This window comes from Borostomias antarcticus (assembly GCF_949987555.1).
Source record: "Borostomias antarcticus genome assembly, chromosome: 3".
Classification (NCBI taxonomy): Eukaryota; Metazoa; Chordata; class Actinopteri; order Stomiiformes; family Stomiidae; genus Borostomias; species Borostomias antarcticus.
This window is the reverse complement of record NC_140236.1, coordinates 35867489-35886615: the sequence shown is the minus strand read 5'-3', so window position 1 is coordinate 35886615 and position 19127 is coordinate 35867489. Positions and strand designations below refer to the sequence as shown.

The 19127-nt window shown below is 48.8% G+C and overlaps 1 protein-coding gene across 1 annotated transcript; it reads left to right on the top strand.

The window, feature by feature from the left end:
• The first annotated feature begins 2437 nt into the window (after window positions 1-2437).
• On the top strand, window positions 2438-13870 carry rexo1 (REX1, RNA exonuclease 1 homolog). The gene is made up of 16 exons (XM_084436174.1): window positions 2438-2699; window positions 3175-5447; window positions 7313-7411; window positions 7525-7765; window positions 8577-8734; window positions 8833-8970; window positions 9080-9203; window positions 9351-9482; window positions 10744-10881; window positions 11033-11146; window positions 11270-11343; window positions 11829-11939; window positions 12392-12507; window positions 12634-12772; window positions 12976-13096; window positions 13232-13870. The coding sequence occupies exons 1-16, from the start codon at window positions 2516-2518 to the stop codon at window positions 13318-13320; spliced, it is 4251 nt and encodes a 1416-aa protein (XP_084292300.1). The 5' UTR covers window positions 2438-2515; the 3' UTR covers window positions 13321-13870.
• Window positions 13871-19127: the final 5257 nt, after the last annotated feature.

Sequence of the window (19127 nt, the reverse complement as noted above, 5' to 3'; positions counted from 1 at the left end):
CCTAATTGGTTGGCCTATTGTTTTGTTGCGTCAGTTAGGGGCGTATGGATCTATAAAACAAGCTGCGTTTCAAACTGGTGACTTTCCAATGCAGTGCAGAGAGCAGGACTGCCAAGCTGCCAATAATGGAGGAAACAAAGAATTGTTGGTTTTGAGGCAAACATGCACTTTGGGCTAACTAGCATTTGTAGGCCTACCTGATCAGTGAAAGGAGTGTGGACTATTGTGCTCTGGGAGAATTGATGTAAGATGGATGGGCGTTCATTTTGAAGTTTGAACATTCTTCTTCTCCATGACAGCTAGCACAATTAAGGTCGGTGTTTACCGTAGGCACGTTTTTTGGTCATGTTCAACTTTTTTGTTCATGTTAAACTTTTTTGGTCATGTTAAACTTTTTTGGTCATGTTAAACTTTTTTGGTCATGTTAAACTTTTAGAGTTGGGTGCGTAAGTGCCGCTGCCGCCTAGTCAGTCTGGACTTCCTCCCATCTGTAACGATTATAGTGTGCGGGGGTCATGGAGGCGGGAGTAGCCTGCTTGACTTGACACCCACTGAGCAAAGACACGTCTAAAATACGTATTTTAGACGTCTCTTTTGTCTTTTCCGGACGTCCAAAGACATCCAATTAGGAGCCAGAATGATTTTTTTTTTTTTTTACGGTCAGATATTGGACCCGTTTTGCACGTCCACAGACGTCTTAGAGGGGTCCAAGCCAGACGTGTGAATATTGAGGGGTCCAGCAGACGAACACACGGGGTTCTGGACCGACGGACGTTATTAAGACATGATCTGAACGTCCCCCTGACGTTGCGTGTTTGCTGGGCAGGAGCTCCTATTAGCAGCAGCATATTGATCCAGTCGGAAAACCGTCTTCTCCTCCCAGAAACTCTGCTAGTTTTCTACTGGGGGCAGAACAACAGTGAGAACAGTCTCTGATAGGCCCGGTCCCAATGTAACCGGGGTATAATGTTCCAGATGGAGGGAAGTCGGAAACTAGCCTGGCCATCCTGATCACACATGGATGTATTGGTGATCACATGAGCTCACATTCTGTTTCTCTCCGCAGATCAGTCTGGTCAGGTGGGTCACGGTCCCATTCGACCTGACCGGTGGAGGTAGGCTATAATATGGGTTCCACCCATGGATTAATAGGGTTCCACCCATGGATTAATAGGGTTCCACCCATGGATTAATAGGGTTCCACCCAGCAGGTATTTGCCGGGCCAATCACAGCCGTTTATCTTATATGGGGCGGTTTGACTGTACCAATTTGATACGATGATAGGACGACTAACCCACGTTTCGTTTCTCTGATTGGTTGGTTATAGGTCTATCCAAACAGTGTTGCCAGATCGGATGGACAATTTCCCAACCATCCAATTTACTCAAAAGGTAGCCCACATGGGCGGAAACATCCCAATCTAGCAACACTGTGTCCAGTTGTGTCCAGAGGCATGTTGGTCCCCTTGACCAAGCCAGACGAGACGGAGACTAGCCCATCATGGAGGTCCAAGACTGATCTGCCCAACTGCTGCTCATTTTTGTTGAGAAACAAGAAATACTGATATATCTGGGTAATTGCCTTTAGGCTAATTGTAGACATGCATAGGCCATCTTTTTTTGTAATACATGCATAGGCCATCTTTATTGTAATACATGCATAGGCCATCTTTATTGTAATACATGCATAGACCATCTTTATTGTAATACATCGGATCTTTGGCCACTTGAAAGGTCTTTTCCTTGGACTTCTGAATTTGATGCAGTAGATGCCCCCTCAACCCATGCACGATGAGTGAAGTAAGTTAAAGAACTGGACTCTACTCTCCAGTCTGGGTTTATAAATTGTTATATAGGTGATACTGACATTATAGAAGTGATAAGACCAGAATGATGGTTTGAATGCTGAACTGAGTTCAGGTAATGTGGCTTAAAATGCGGTCATGAAAACGATTGGGAGTCGGAATTCTTCCCTGTCCAATAAAACTTACATTTGGTCTCCTGTCCTGTTTCTTTTTAAACACTCAGATCTGATCTGCCTAACAATTGTTAAATGAAAATGAAACTCGGTGAGTTAGACCGATAATAAAACACTCAGGTTGTGGTTTCATGTGCAGTTTCACATTCATGCCATTGGGCTATATCCTGTTTGCCCTCAAACAAGAATAAACGCAGGGAAAGTGAAGAAACAAAAGCAATGCAATGAATCCCCGCAACCCCCATGCGTTAAGAGTGAACACATGACGGGAGTAGGGAAATATGCATGAACTAATTTCCCAATAATCCCTCTAATTGTGCTCGTTTATCTCAGGCAGATCCTCGGCATCCCAAGTGACGTCAGCATGTGCGACACATGGGGCTTTTTCTCTGCCTATCCAACATGGCGTCGTGGAGTGTTATTGTTATACTGCTTGTTTGAGACGTTTCATGGGCACTTTTTCGAGTTATTGGGCTTAAACGACCTGATTTAAACCCGCTCTTGTCCCTGCGGGTATGAGAGAGGCCTGTGGAGACCATGCTGAGATCCACCGGGTTCTTCCGAGGGATTGACTGCCCGTTTAACAGAGAATATAACGGGAGAAGCGACAAAGATGGGTGCGACAGACCGTACTGTCACTTCAGACACAGCAGACAGAGGAGGGCGTCCTATGGAGCAGGTGATGTTAGAAACCCCAAAGAACTTCACCTCAAACAAAAAGGTATTTTTTAATTCCTTTGTACTGGTGAGCTAACATTGGCCTGTTTTGGGAGTTGGGTTACTTGATAGCCGCAGTGTATTTTCAAGCCCAGTGTGGCTGACCCCAGGTCAGTCTTTGTTTGTTGTTGTCCTGCCTTTTGTTTTAAATGTCTATAAAGTCTTGCTTTTTGTTTTAATGCTTTTAATGTCTCATGTAAAGCACCTTGAATTGCCCTGTGGCTGAAATGTGCTATATAAATAAACTTGCCTTGCCTTATGCTGAGGACAGCAAGTTATCGAACTACAATACAATTTTTAACTTACATGCAGTCTTTATTTATTGATTTCATTTACATCTTAAGTTCTGTTTGTGCTTGACTGGCACTTTTAAACGAAACCACAGAGGCTTCCATACACGTCCCATGACTGATTTGCTGTGTGTATTCTTGTTGTAGTTGTCCGTGTTGATTTCTGACATGTCTCTTCGCTGTCTGCAGATCAAGGCTATGACCCGTTCAACCCAGAGGTGGTGAGGCCTGAAGATCAACAGAATGGAGAATCTGCATCAGTGGACATGGGTGCCCTGGAGCTGGAACTGGTCAACCGAGCCATCGAAGAGGTCCGCAGTGAGGTGGAGCGTGAGCAGAGGAAACTGTCTCGCATTGGCGATGAGGAGTACGTCCCCACTGCCAGTCCAGCTAAACCGGGGGCCAAAAGACCAAAGACAGCACCTGATGAGTACGACCCCACTGTCAGTTCGGTTAAAGTGGGCGTTAAACGGTCAAAGACAGCGGCCGAGGAGTATGACCCCACTGTCAGTTCTGTGAAAGTGGGAGTTAAACGGTCAAAGACAGCAGCCGAGGAGTATGACCCTACTGTCAGTTCTGTTAAAGTGGGAGTTAAGCGGTCAAAGATGGCGCTTGAGGAGTATGAACCCACTGTCAGTTCTGTTAAAGCTGTAGTTAAACAGTCAAAGACAGCACCTGAGGAATATGACCCCACAGTAAGTTCTGTTAAAGCGGGAGTTAAACGGTCAAAGATGGCGCCTGAGGAGTATGACCCCACCACCAGTTTTTCTAAAGTAGGAGCTAAAAATCCAAAGTGTGTGACAGTGGCATCTCACTTGGCATATGACCCATGGAGTTATCAAATGACCTCGACGGCTGATTATAATCCCTCCCCTTGTGTTAGTAAGTACACACTGGACTCTGACAGCCAGGACAACCATGCCAGCTCTATGGAATATGTGCCCACCTCTGTTTCTAAAACCTCGGTGAAAAAGCCTGCATCTCGGACTCACACAGCTCACCTACCATCTCCTCCTCCTAGCCCTAAGTACTCCACTAATGCATCCTCCTTTAAATCCAAGTACGTGCTGGACAACTCTAAACCATCCACGGATATGGAGTATGATCCACTTTCCAACTATTCAGCCAAACTGGCTGGTAAGAGCAAGAGAGATGAGGACGCCAAGGGAGAAGGGTACAAAAAACACCAGCTGACGAGGACGCGAAGGTTGTCCACCGACGACGAGTACGTGCCGACCGTGAAGAGGGTGAGTCAACCGAACGCGGACGCGCAGAAATACACGCTGAGTTTCTCCGAGTCTGACGAGGAGAGCTCGGGGACAGAGTACCGCCCTACGTCCCTCAGCCGTCTGCAGCAGAAGAAGGGTTTTGGCGGGTCGTTGGAGGACGCCGGCGGGGCGGGCCAGAGGGAGAGAGCGGGAGAAACGCTGAGTAGGCCGAAACAGAGGAGTCAGGAGCAGTCCGGAAACAAGGAGGACTCCCCACACAGGGGACAAGAGGACCAGGAAGTCACTGGACACAAAGACAAAACGGAGAACGATAAAATTGCGTGTAAACCCAGCTATGTGAAGAGCAGCAAAACGGAGAGGGTGCATAAAGTTGAAATGGAGTCCGTTAAAAAGAGCATTAATAAGGAGAAAGGAGCAGGGGACAAAGGGGAGGGAAAGAAAATAAACGTGTCAAAGAAAACGAGCCACGACGGCTCAAAGAAAGACGGCAAGAGTCCGGGAAAGAGAGAGGACGAGAAAAACAAGCTGAAGGAAAAGTCGGTCGATAAATGTGGAAAAGACGAGAGGAGAAATGATGGAAAAAGCAAAAAGATAGATAAGGTAAAAAGCGATTCAGGTAAGAGAGAGAAGGAGAGGGAAAGGGGAGGGGTCTGTAAGAAACCCAAGATGTCCGACAAGGAAAAGGAGTCCAATAAGAACAAGGAACACAAAAATGGTAAACTTGACAGTGGTAGGAGAGAAAAGGACTCCAGGAAAATTGTTCAAGGAAGTTCTAGCAGTAGCAGCAACAAATTGAGCTCCGTAAGCAGCAAAGACAAGATGAAGAAAAGCAGCAGCTTTCCAGAGGGAAACGTGAGCAAGGTGAAGAGGAGATCTCTGAGCCATGCGGATCTGTTTGGGGATGAGAGCGCTGAGGAGTTTGGAGAGGAGGAGGAGGAGGATGAAGAGGACGAGGAGGACGAGGAGAAGCTGATTAGACGGTCAGCCGTTGCCTTCAAGAGGGGGAGTCTGAATAAGAGGAAGGCCTCAGAGCTCACCCCTTCGTCCTCAGAGGATGAGGATGTTGGTGTGGAGGATGACAGGGCGGATGATAACTTTGACAGCGGTGGAGTGGACTACTCGAGCCTACAAGTGGACCTGGACTTTGACTCTGACCCGATGGAGGAGTGTTTGCGGATCTTCAATGAATCCAAGGTTGTGAAGACGGAGGACAAGGGAAGGCAAGCCAAGCAGGTATTCACACACAAACTCCGCCATGTTTTTTTGCTTTATCCTGCCTTATTCAGTCCAGCAAGGATATCTGGCCTAGGGATGCACCGATGAATAAATAACTAGATCGGATATCAGTGGCAATGGGCCCGATCCATAGGAACCATCTATTTTACCAATTTCTATGCTGTACGCAGCATAAAACTACACCGACTAGTTCGACAGTTCTGCTTGCAATATTTGCAAAGTCAATGTTCCGAGAGATGGTGATAAAACTACGAGTTACAACACAACTAACTTAATCAAGCGTCTCAAGCTCCGGTATTCATTCATTCAATCATCTCCTACAATTCACATTTCCCTCCGGTGTCTAGCTCACCAAACTAGCCTACCTTCCAGACTGTTTGCTTAGGTTTGCAAACGTTTGGTGCGAAAACAAACATTACACTGAAAAAAAGTTTAAAATGGTTTGCAAAGAAAGTTAGTGAGTAAACGTGAAAGTCTTGAGTTGCATGTCCTGCTCGTCTAGGACTTCCAAAAGTAAATGCGCCTATTTGGCAATATTTCGGATTTAAACCCAATGCTAATAGGAGACCTGATAACATTAATGAGGCAATCTGTAAACTAGAGCCATTTCTCTCTCTCCTTATTCTTGTCACAGTGAAATATGTCACCATTGCTCTACTGAGGCTGAGACGGAGTGTGAGACAGGAGAGAAGAGCAGACAGGGGGTCGCATCCCAAGCTTATATTTTACTATTAACTTTTTATTTGATGAAAGTGGACGCTGATATGAGAAAATGTATATATAGACTAAGTAGGATTCAAGGATTCTTTCATTGTTAGGCCTACATCCAATATACGATTAGCCATATGTTGGGTAAAATTGTTGTTTTGGCTCCTCAACAACAAGATACAAGTTATCCTAATAATAAAAACAGTTCAATGCTCTAACAGTAGCAATGCAGTAAGAATAAGGTTGTGTATAAAGTGTATGGTAATGATAACATTTAAGTTAATGATAAATAATTATTAAAGAAAAAAAGACTGCTGGTATCGGTACCGGATCGATATCGGCAGATATCCAAATTCTGGTATCGGAACTGAAACCAGGCCAGGTCCAGCCTGGCTTATGTGCGTGGCTGGCTTGTTTCTGTTCAGGACTGGTAGGACGGAAGCTAGTCACGCCACTGAAATAGCTGTGAATTGAAATGACATGAAATAATGTCTGATTAATTAAGATAGGTCTTGTCGCCTGGACACAACAGTTGCAAAACGTAAACAACAGCGTTTGTTAAGCTACATGTAGATTAGAGGAGTTTTGCTCAGCATAGAGAGTCTGAGTCCCACGTGGGAGTCAAATGCTCTGACCGCTACTCTACTTGTGGAATTTAGGTAAGGGATAAAAAGGTTGGAGTGAAAGGATGAACGTGTGGAGGTTTGGGGTATAGTCCCATAAAGTCATCCCCACCGGGTCTTGAACCCCAGTCTCCTGGGTGGGAGTCCAATGCTCTGACCACTACCCTACTTGTGCAGTGGAGATCGGCGGGTTGATTTTGGTGTCCTTCTTGATTTTGGTGTGCTTGGACTACTGCCTCTTGTGGTGCCAAGAGAGAGATACAGGCCAACACTGTCGGGAGGGAGGGAGGGAGGGAGGGAGGGAGGGAGGGAGGGAGGGAGTGAGTGAGTGAGTGAGTGATAACCCGACACACGCTATACTAGCTGCTCGGCTGACCTGCCACGCACAAAAAGTGGGTCGGTGCATCTAATCTAATCTAGCCTATGCCATCTATGTGGAAGTTGATCTCTCTCAGTCACACTTACCAGGGAGTATTGTTGGAATGACAGCGGTAAGGTGGAAGTAACCGAACTCTCTCTCTCTTTCAGCTCTCTAAAGACTCAGAGGAGGAGGAGGACGCTGAGACCACGTTAACTACTCTCTTCCCCGGGCAGAAGAAGAGGGTGTCTCACTTCTCAGCCAAGAGCAATGTGAGTCAGACACAAATTTGACCCCCAAAAAACGAGAGCCATCACAGAAAAAGTAACTTTATTATTTATTTATTTATTTGTTTGTTTGTTTGTTTGTTTATTTATTCCTCCAGACGGATGCCCCCCGCCAGCCCCCGGTTCGGACGCTCAACAGGAGAGTGACGGCGCAGGAGATCTGCTACCAGCGCATGCAGATCGCCCAGCAGCAGGCTCTCCAGCTGGCTGCTGCTGCTGCCGCCTCCCCCGGCCCCGCCCCCGGCCCCGCCCCCGGCGTCCATCCCAAACCCGCCTTTCCTGGAGAGAGGAAGAGGGTGGCGCATCGCCCCAGCCCTTCGCCGTCCTCCTCCAAGACCGGTAGGAATGCTCGGCCGCGACGTTCCTCCTCCTCCCCCTCTTCCATGTTCCTCCTCCCCCTCTCCCATGTTCCTCCTCCCCCTCTCCCATGTTCCTCCTCCCCCTCTCCCATGTTCCTCCTCCCCCTCTCCCATGTTCCTCCTCCCCCTCTCCCATGTTCCTTCTCCTCCTCTCCCATGTTCCTCCTCCCCCTCTCCCATGTTCCTCCTCCCCCTCTCCCATGTTCCTCCTCCCCCTCTCCCATGTTCCTCCTCCCCCTCTCCCATGTTCCTCCTCCCCCTCTCCCATGTTCCTTCTCCTCCCCCTCTCCCATGTTCCTCCCCCCCTCTCCCATGTTCCTCCTCCCCCTCTCCCATGTTCCTCCTCCCCCTCTCCCATGTTCCTCCTCCCCCTCTCCCATGTTCCTCCTCCCCCTCTCCCATGTTCCTCCTCCCCCTCTCCCATGTTCCTCCTCCCCCTCTCCCATGTTCCTCCTCCTCCCCCTCTCCCATGTTCCTCCTCCCCCTCTCCCATGTTCCTCCTCCCCCCCCTCTCCCATGTTCCTCCTCCCCCCCCTCTCCCATGTTCCTCCTCCCCCTCTCCCATGTTCCTCCTCCCCCTCTCCCATGTTCCTCCCCCCCCTCTCCCATGTTCCTCCCCCCCCTCTCCCATGTTCCTCCTCCCCCTCTCCCATGGTGCATCACTGGAGAACGCCGTGTCCTCGTTCATCCTCACGCCGTCTGGCGTGCAGGACTGCATCACTGAAGAGACAGGTGGAGCTATCTGATATATGATGCCATACTGAACCTACGCCATGTTCGTGTGCCCGCAGGTCCTGCGGAGGTCAAGCCTGCTGCCTGTCGGGTGTTGTCGCCCGCCAGGAGCCTCCCGGGGCACCTCTCTCTGAAGGCCCACACCTCCGCCGGCATCCTGTCCAAGACCACCACCACCGCAGCGCAGAAGAGGGTGGCGCACACGCCCACTCTGAAGGTAACGGCCTTGTGCTTCTCGCCGTGTGTCGCGGGGCGTGTTTTTTTCGGCGAAGTGCGGCTGATTTCCCTACTCCGTGTTTGTCTCGTTCCCCTCAGAGCGCTGCGATGAAGCGGCCGGTCATCCCCACCTCGTTCGGGGCGAAAGTTCCCACCAACATCCGCCAGCGGTACCTCAACGCCTTCATCGACGAATGCGTGAAGTTCTGCCCCACGGAGGACGCCGCCTGCCAGATGGTGAGAACGCACGCACCGGCGCCTCGGTAGACTTCGACGTCGATCGCTACTACGAGAGTGATCTCTGGCCGCCGGTTGGCCGACGCCGTAACGATGTGTCCTCTTGCAGGGTCTGGAGGAGGAGAAGGTTGTGTACGAGCGCAGCAGCAGTAAAAACATCTACCTCAACGTGGCGGTGAACGCCCTGAAGAAGCTGCGCAGCCAGGGCGGCAGCGCCTCCGCGCCCATCTCCAGTGCGTCACGCGCCCCCGTCTGTCCCGAGCCAGTGTAAACAGCCAAGTGTTGACTTTAGGTTTGACGGCATCCTGTGTCGTGTGTGTGTGTCGTGTGTGTGTGTGTGTGTGTGTGTGTGTGTGTGTGTGTGTGTGTGTCCTAAACAGAGAGCCCTGCCGTGGCTGTGAGGGGAAACAGGAAGTTCCTGTCCCACGAGGCCGTCCTGGGGGGGCGCCTGGCCGCCAAGACCAGCTTCACCGTCAACAGGACGGGCAAGCAGCAGGAAGAGAAACTCACTGGTGAGCAGCAGCCCGTCCCTACCAGGTCCTGATCAGAACCAGAACCAGGCCCCAGTCCCTCCCTACCAGGTCCTGTTCAGAACCAGAACCAGGCCCCAGTCCTTCCCTACCAGGTCCTGATCAGAACCAGCCCCTCCCTACCAGGTCCTGATCAGAACCAGCTCCTCCCTACCAGGTCCTGTTCAGAACCAGCTCCTCCCTACCAGGTCCTGGTCAGAACCAGAACCAGGCCACAGCCCCTCCCTACCAGGTCCTGATCAGAACCAGAACCAGGTCCCAGCCCCTCCCTACCAGGTCCTGGTCAGAACCAGAACCAGGTCCCAGGTCCGGCCTCCACCCAACACGGTACCTGTGGGAGCTGTTTGGGTTGTATTAGTGGGGCGGAGTGGAGTGGGGCGCTCTCTCTCTCTCCAGGGTTGTATTAGTGGGGCTCTCTCTCTCTCTCTCTCTCTCTCCAGGGTTGTATTAGTGGGGCTCTCTCTCTCTCCAGGGTTGTATTAGTGGGGCTCTCTCTCTCTCTCTCTCTCTCTCCAGGGTTGTATTAGTGGGGCTCTCTCTCTCTCCAGGGTTGTATTAGTGGGGCGCTCTCTCTCTCTCTCTCCAGGGTTGTATTAGTGGGGCGCTCTCTCTCTCTCTCTCTCCAGGGTTGTATTAGTGGGGCGCTCTCTCTCTCTCTCTCTCTCTCTCTCTCTCTTTCTCTCTCTCTCTCCAGGGTTGTATTAGTGGGGCGCTCTCTCTCTCTCCAGGGTTGTATTAGTGGGGCGCTCTCTCTCTCTCTCTCCAGGGTTGTATTAGTGGGGCTCTCTCTCTCTCCAGGGTTGTATTAGTGGGGTGGAGTGGGGCGGAGTGGGGTGGAGTGGGGCGCTCTCTCTCTCTCCAGGGTTGTGTTAGTGGGGTGGAGTGGGGCGGAGTGGGGCGCTCTCTCTCTCTCCAGGGTTGTATTAGTGGGGTGGAGTGGGGCGCTCTCTCTCTCTCCAGTCCTGTGTCTGACCTGTATTCAGCCAGGTGTGTTCTATATATACCTTTATTTAACCAGGTTAAAAACTCATTGAGATTAAAATCTCTTTTACAAGAGAATCCTGGCCAAGAGTGGCAGCAACACAGTTTCCTGAAAAAAAGACAAAGGTTACGACACACAACTAAACATAAAGGTTACGATACACAATGACAACAAAAAACAACAATAACAACCGCTACAACAATGACAACAAATCAGAGAGAGCAGGCAGGGCTGACCTTCCCTGTCGTGGTCGTTTCCCAGGCGTCACCCTGTACAGGAAGCTGAGGGAGTACCTCATGACGGAGGAGCAGCTGCAGGAGCACAGCTACCCCCGGCCACACCCCGAACGCCCCGGCCGCGCCCTGGTCCATAACGCGCCGGAGAAGAAGATCACGGACCGTGAGTGCTTTACTTTACCCATAAAACCCGCAAGGAAGTGTGCGTCCGGTTTTATAATCCTCTTCCTTCTCTCGTGTGTGTGTGTGTGTGTGTGTGTGTGTGTGTGTGTGTGTGTGTGTGTGTGTGTGTGTGTGTGTGTGTGTGTCTAAAGCATTCGCCAAGGTGTGCTGTCGGTGTGGGGCGGAGTACAAGATCAACGCTAACGGTAACTGCGTACGCAAGGAGGAGTGCCATCACCACTGGGGGCGCCTGCGCAGACATAAAGGTTTGTGGTTGAATTCATCATCAGGATGATTCCGGAAACTATTTTTCTGTATTGTGTATATATATATATTTTTCTTTTTGTTACTGTAAATCCGAGACTAATTGCATGTGTGTGTTTTAACAGTGTCGGGAGGCTGGGAGACCCAGTACAACTGCTGCTCTGGGTCGGTTGGCTCTGCGGGGTGCCAGGTGTCCAAGGTAATAAAGTCTATAGTATAACACATGAGCTGTGTTCGGAATCGCTCCCTATTCACTATATAGTGCGTCAGCCATTTTGTTTGTAGTGTCCGAATTCTCCGCGGAATTTTCGTTCCCTATATAGTCCACTATTTATTACCCACAATTCACCTTGATTTGCAGGGAACAGCGCATGTACCCTACATTTTCTCCGTTCCCTAGGTAGTTCACTACATGGTGAACCCTATATAGGGAATAGGGAGTGAGGGAACGAGGGAGCGATTCCGAAACACAGCTATAGACTCGACTCTGCTGTATGTACAGAAAGCACTGGCCTCCGTTTCAATCATCTGAATATGACTGTGTTGAGCCACCAGGGGGCACCATTCCCCCTTGATTTATATCACTATGAACAATTGAACACGATGCCGCCTCTTTCAAACATCATTGCTTATGTGTCAGCGTTTCATGATGGAGTATTTATTGAGCCTTTTGTATGTTTACAGCAACACGTACAGGATGGACGTAAAGAGTCACTGGACGGCTACGTAAAGACCTTTGATAAAGCCCTGCCCCCAGATGGCAATGGTGGGGTCTTCGCTTTGGACTGTGAGATGGTGAGTCTCCAGCCAGCTGCTGCTAACAACGACTCTACACTCTCACAGCACATAGAGGGGCATCTTCTCCAATGAATCTCTCTCTCACTCTCTCTCTCTCTCTCTCTCTGTCACTGTCTCTCTCTCTCTCTCTCTCTCTCTCTCTCTCTCTCTCTCTGTCACTGTCTCTCTCTCTCTCTCTCTCTCGCTCTCTCTCTCTCTCTCTGTCACTGTCTCTCTCTCTCTCTCTCTTTCTCTCCATCTCTCTCTCTCTGTCCCTGTCTGTTCCACTGTTTCTCTCTCTCCATCTCCTTCTCTCTCTCTCTCTCTCTCTGTGACTGTCTCTCTCTCTCTCTCTCTCTCTGTCCCTGTCTCTTCCACTGTTTCTCTCTCTCCCTCTCCTTCTCTCTCTCTTTCTCTCTCTGTCTCCCCCTCTCTCTGTCTCCCCCTCTCCCTCCCTCCCCCTGGAACAGTGTTACACGAGGCAGGGTCTGGAGCTGACCAGGGTGACCGTCATCAACGCTGATCTGAAGGTCATCTACGACACGTTCGTCAAACCGGAGAGCAAAGTGGTGGATTACAACACCCGGTGAGAGGCTTAGCAACACTCACTCACTCAGACGGCTCTCTCTCTCACACACACATTCAGCGTAGTGTTCGAGCTGTGGCTAGCGTGTGTGTGTGTGTGTGTGTGTGCGTGTGTGTCTTTGCGCAGCTTCTCGGGCGTGACGGAGGAGGACCTGGAGAACGCTACCATCACTCTGCGAGATGTACAGGCGGTGTTGCTCAACATGTTTGGGGCGGAGTCCATCCTCATAGGACACAGTCTCGAGAGCGACCTGTTCGCCCTTAAGGTGCAGTGCACACACACACACACACACACACACAGCGCGGAGTAGAAATGAAAACTGTCATGAGAACCTCCCACTATACTGAAAGGGAACCGATGTTGTCGTGAACTCTCTGCGTACCGTATGTCATCACGGCTCTCTTGACATCGTTGCCCAGTAAGGTGGCCCATTGTCACGGTCCCCATCTCTCTGTGTGTTTCCCTCAGCTCATCCACAGCACCGTCGTGGACACGGCCATCGTGTTCCCCCACCGCATCGGCCTGCCCTACAAGCGCGCCCTGAGGAACCTCATGGCGGACCACCTCAAACGCATCATTCAGGATAGCGGTGAGCGGATCCGTCTCGTCTTTCGCCAGAGGGTCGACCCGTACTACCCCCCCCCCCTCCCTGTCTACCCCTGGCGCTCCGACACACTCGACTACCCGCCGACGTGATTGTAATGGCGTGTGTGTGTTTCCTCAGTGGAGGGCCATGACTCCAGCGAGGACGCCTGCGCCTGCTTGGAGCTGATGATGTGGAAGATCAAAGAGGACGCCAAGGTGAAGAGATGACCTCGTCCTCCCAGCGCCGCCACGCCCCCACGCTCACCACCCCCCCCGTCTTCTGCTACCTGGACAGCTGCGGAGGAGCCCAGCGCTGACCGCCGGAAGAGGCCAGCAGCCCAGAACCAGGCGTCCCTCAGTAAAGGGACTCATAACAGTGAGAGAGCCAGAGCGGTCGAGTCTCCAGAGCGTCCTGCACGGAGGACACGCCCAGACGGACGATGGAACGAGGTGCTACCTATCGGAACCGAGCACGAGATGCCTCCTCAGCGGAAGCAAGACATCAGCAGTGTTTTCATTTACCTTAGTATTTCATTTCAAGTGGATAACAAATGATTTTTTTTTCGTTTCATTTATTGGTATGTATTTTTCTTTCTCCTCCTAGTAAATCTGTGTGTTCAGACATGAAGTTCCATCAGAGACTCATGACTCAACCCTTATAAAACTATGGTGACCCATGCCAGGGCATTTGTCTGCTTAATGTTATGGTGAAAATGATGCCATTGCTGCTAGGCTGCATTCATAGCCCAATTTGCACTATAGAAATGCTTTTTCCCCCCCTTTTTTTCATTTCTGTCTGGGCTGAAGTTACCTCATCTGTGAAATGAATGCAGTAATGACAAAGGACTTTGTTTTAAGCTACTTTGGTGCAATGTTGTCTAAGAGTGTTTGTCAAACACTGAATATTGCCACCTTAAATGCACTTGGTCCCTAATAATGTCGGTAGGTTTTATAACTAGTGCTCCATCACGGTAACACTTGACCTTAAGTTGGCATTAATTACTATGTAATTACATAGTAGTACCTGTAGATACACAATAATTGTTACATGTACTATGTAACTACATGGTATTATGGTTTAGTGGAATAGGTTATTATACCATGTTCCCTAATACCTTTCTGCAGTTAATAAGCAGTTAATAAGCTACAAAGCTACACTGAAATGCCATGTAATTATATAGCAGTTTCTATGTAACTAGAATGTTGTTACTACAGCTATTTGTTACATAGCGCTTAATGTCAACTGAAGTGTTGTCCAAATCTATATACCGGTATTAGGTTACTTGTCGTTCATGGTTTATTCGTGGCATTGAGACTTTAGTATATCATGAAAGTATATCATTAAAGATACTTTGTCAGGCCCTAAAACGTACAGTTGGTTGTTGCATTAAGCAGGATCAGCTTAACCAGCGATCTTCTGACAACAGCTGTACTAGAGTTCTAGACTCTCCCAAACCACCATATCCAGAAAGGTTAGCTATATTTAGGTCTGTTTTTTTGTTTTGTTTTGTTTTATCTTACAATTAAATTAGCTGGCTAATTTAGCAATCATGCTTTGTGAATGTCCTTTGTGACAGGAGAGTCCCCTCTGTTGTGTCCAGACGGGCGATCACACTTCACTCCTCCTGTGTCCTGTGCACTGCATGAAAGTAAAATAAAGCAAATATTGTATTCACAAATAGACACACACAAATAGAACATATTACTCCCCAGCTACGTAGGCTACAAATCAATATTAAAACCATTAAAGGTCCCCTATTATGAAAAGCTCACATTTTCGGGTGCTTGTGGACATTTAGGTCTCTGATGGGCCTTCTAACACAAACTGTGAAATAAGACCAGACACTCAGTTTTTTGTGGGCTGCCAAATTCAGGTGTTTCAACAAGCCATTCAGATCTGCCTCCTGTTCTGACGTCAGAACAGGACTCGAATTATACCGACGCCCATCTGGAAAAAAAAAATGGTTACAATAACTGGGTACAGAAACATCCTGGGGCCTCATTTATCATTGTGGATACACCCTATTTCATTTACACCTGGTTTTTGTACTTGCTTTTCTCCGCAAATAATGGGATGTATCATGACAAAACTCAATGGGAAATATCATGTATATATCTCACAATATTTCCCATTGAGTTTCGTCATAATACATCACATTATATGCGGAGGAAAGTACAAAAACCAGGTGTAAATGAAAAAGGGTGTATCCACAATGATAAATGAGGCCCCAGGTGAATTCATGTTGTTTGAACTTCTGAAGGCACGGACAGTGAGGAAGGAGATCATTAAAACTACACACTCAAACAGGCCGTCCAGATCATGACTGAAACAGACCGGTATAGAGACATGATATAATGCTTCATCTGAGTAGCATTCTAATATGTTTTTAGGAGCCCAGAGACCTATAATTTGTTAATATAAAAGTATAATAGGGGACCTTTAAACGATGAGGCGTAGTTATTGAATTCAGAAGTTAGCATATCTTATTAAATACCATGTGCAGTTTTGTGTTCAATATGATATACTTGATGATGGTTTAAGAAAAAAAAACTTGATATGTAAATATGCTTTAAATTGTCCTTTTGTATCTGTTTCTGGTTGTATATCTTTCTAATAAAAAGATTTAAATGATGTTTCTGCTTTAGGAATTTAGTCAATAGTTCTTGGTAGTTGTCTGTTGTTGTACAGGGGCCCCTTGTGTGTGTGCGTTTAGCGTACAGTTTGCTCTTGCAGCGTGCTTGTCTCTCCAGCCTGTACCTACATCCCTAGGGCAGGTGCACAGGCAAACAGCGTACGTTTCTCAGCAGATGTGTTGTTAGGAAACAAAATGGGAGAGAAATGCTAAACCGAGAGACCTGTCTTTCCCCTATTGAGCTGCTCCTGTCACATGTCAGCATGCATTTCCCCGAGCCAGGCCAGAGACCCCAGGTCTAAAGACCCAGTTAGCCAGGATCAATACCTACACAATGTTCACAGTGACAGGGAGGGGGGCTTCCAAGTGTTTGCGGAGTACAGGAGAGATTTGAGCATGTGGAGCGAAGCAGCTTACCGGGCTCTTCTTCATTATCAAATTCGATCAGCGCCCTCTCCCTCTGATCACCTCTGACTGATGGGGGTCGCCAGGGGAGGGTTGGGGGCCGCGGAGGGGCTCGCGGGACCACAGATTGACCCCATGCTGGGAGAAAGCCGCATTATCTCTCAAAGCACTGGAGGAGAGACCTACTGACCACATCCGTCTCACTTCTCTCACACTGGGGGGGTTGTTAGATTTGTCGTTTGTATTCAATCAATTGAAAGAATGCTCTTAACATCAAACGTTATGTAAGTTATATCACATGTGATGTAGTGATTTGAACTCTTAGTGAATGGAGTGAAAACGCTTTCATTCAGTGAAATGGAGAACCACACAAAATGTTATTTAACTTCACACATCTGCATGAAACGGTGTGACTTGGATTTTGACTAAAGCCTTTGTTGACAGTTTGGATTATGGCCCTAAGAGGCCGGGCTGTGTGGAGGTCCTGTGTTTGTTCTCTGAGGTCCTATAGAGCCTCACCCTGGTCCTATAGAGCCTCACCCTGGGCCTCTGCTCTCTGAGGCCCTATAGAGCCTCACCCTGGCCTCTCTGTGGTCCTATAGAGCCTCACCCTGGCCCTCTGTGGTCCTATAGAGTCTCACCCTGGTCCTATAGAGCCTCACCCTGGTCCTATAGAGTCTCACCCTGGTCCTATAGAGTCTCACCCTGGTCCTATAGAGTCTCACCCTGGTCCTATAGAGCCTCACCCTGGCCCTCTGAGGCCCTATAGAGCCTCACCCTGGTCCTATAGAGTCTCACCCTGGCCCTCTGCTCTCTGAGGCCCTATAGAGCCTCACCCTGGTCCTATAGAGCCTCACCCTGGTCCTCCCCTCTCTGTGGTCCTATAGAGCCTCACCCTGGTCCTATAGAGCCTCACCCTGGTCCTATAGAGCCTCACCCTGGTCCTATAGAGCCTCACCCTGGTCCTATAGAGCCTCACCCTGGCCCTCTGCTCTATGTGGTCCTATAGAGCCTCACCCTGGCCCTCTGCTCTATGTGGTCCTATAGAGCCTCACCCTGGCCCTCTGCTCTATGTGGTCCTATAGAGCCTCACCCTGGCCCTCTGAGGCCCTATAGAGCCTCACCCTGGTCCTATAGAGCCTCACCCTGGTCCTATAGAGCCTCACCCTGGTCCTATAGAGCCTCACCCTGGTCCTATAGAGCCTCACCCCGGCCCTCTGTGGTCCTATAGAGCCTCACCCTGGCCCCTCTGCCCTTGACCCCAGGCTCCTGCAGCCCCCGCCCTCCTCGGTCATTAACTCACACCCTTACTGCCCAATTAAATGACTGATCTTAACTCAGTGTCTGATATTGATCTGTCAGAGGGGCTGCCTGTGGCCCTGCTCCCAAGGGGGCGTGGCTGGAGATCTGAAGAGAAACTAATATGAAGATAATATCTCTCTGGATCTCATGAGTTTGGATTTACCAGAGCCCAGTAAGTAGAATCAATGGATTTTTGGTTGTTTCCATATATACATTCAGATTAGCGCAGTTTGATGGATTGGTATTATACCTGTAACTACATGTGGAGAGGATCATCTTGGTAATGCCTTCTGTAAATGTTGATATCTGGTGTCCTGGACTATGAAGTAGCCTTGGCTTCATTCTAAATCATTAATTTGAGGATTAATAGACAGCACAGATGATGCCCATACCTCCATAAGTTTGTGTGTCTGCATGTGTGTGTGTTTGTGTGTGTGTGCATGTGCACGCGTGCGTGTGCATGTGTGTGTGTGTGTGTGTGTGTGTGCGTGTGCATGCGTGTGTGTGTGCATGTGTGTGTCTGTGTGTTTGTATGGGGGTCATTGTCAATCTAAGCTGTTTGTGTGTCATAGCTAGTGTCAGGGCTCACAGCGTGATCCTAGCGCTCACTGGGGCTTAAGAAGCGCTACTGACCCGTCGCTCGCTCTCCCTGTCCCCCGTAGGTCAGAGGGCAGCCGGCCCCATCGATTTCACCCAATGAAGAAGTCTTTAGCCCCTTACGCGCTCTGCTCCGCTCCCCATACGCCCTGTCCTAACCTCGCAGGCCTGAAAAGCCTCTCAATTGTGTTTGCGTGCCGATCGATCCCGTCGGTGTCCAAGGGGGCCCTCTTTTGAGTGGCTCTCCCACAGATAACTGACAACTACAAAGCGCCCCTCTTGACAGGTCCTTGTCAATACAAATTTCCACTATTGATAAGTAATTAAAGAAAAGCGAAACAGAGAAAGCCGTGGTGTTGGGGGTAGATCCGCCCACTGCTGCTCTCCAATTTAAACATCTGTTAAACAGGGGACATTAACAAAAACACAATTCGTACTATTCACACAAAACCAGGCCCCGTTTCATCCTCTCCTGGATCCCCTGTAGCTTTAACCAATGTGAAGCATTCAGCGGAGGCAGGATGAAACAAACCTCAAATAAACTGTCAAACAGTTTAAGGAACTTTTTTTGTTTGTTTCTGATATTAATTTACTTAATCATTTTATAGTTTGAAAATATTCAAGTGTCTTTACAACATACAGCAGGTTCACACATGACTGGCCCATTATAGTTAATGTTGCCTTTTTTTTTTAAAGCAGTACTTGGAACTGCACAATTCCTTACAGTGTAATATCATGCAGGAAGTAGAGGTTTAGACGTATTTCCTCAGAGATAATATGTTTTCTAATTTCCAACAGAATTGCCAAGTCCCAATAATTCCCTGCCAGCTCAAGGAGGTAGTTATTAAACCCATCACTTCTCATCTGCTTATTGCTAAGGCTGTTCAGTGATGTGACTGGTTGAAGGTAGCCTTTGTCACTAGTGTCTGTATTACATGCATGTGTAAGTGGATCCTCTAGGAAGAGAATAACTCCTTTAAGATGTTTTAAACACTATGGGGGGGGGACTGTGAACCACTAACTTCTTTTCTGCCTCAACACCTCCAGTAGGCTACATTAATCCAGGTTATTAACAGTCTTACATCCTCAACTGAATTG

Excerpts from the sequence above, each read along its gene's own strand:
- rexo1 (XM_084436174.1), top strand. The coding sequence starts at position 2,516 with ATGCTGAGATCCACCGGGTTCTTCCGAGGGATTGACTGCCCGTTTAAC. Across the intron at positions 9,204-9,350 it reads CGCCTCCGCGCCCATCTCCA|AGAGCCCTGCCGTGGCTGTG; the intron begins GTGCGTCACGCG and ends TGTCCTAAACAG. Across the intron at positions 11,147-11,269 it reads GCGCCTGCGCAGACATAAAG|TGTCGGGAGGCTGGGAGACC; the intron begins GTTTGTGGTTGA and ends GTGTTTTAACAG.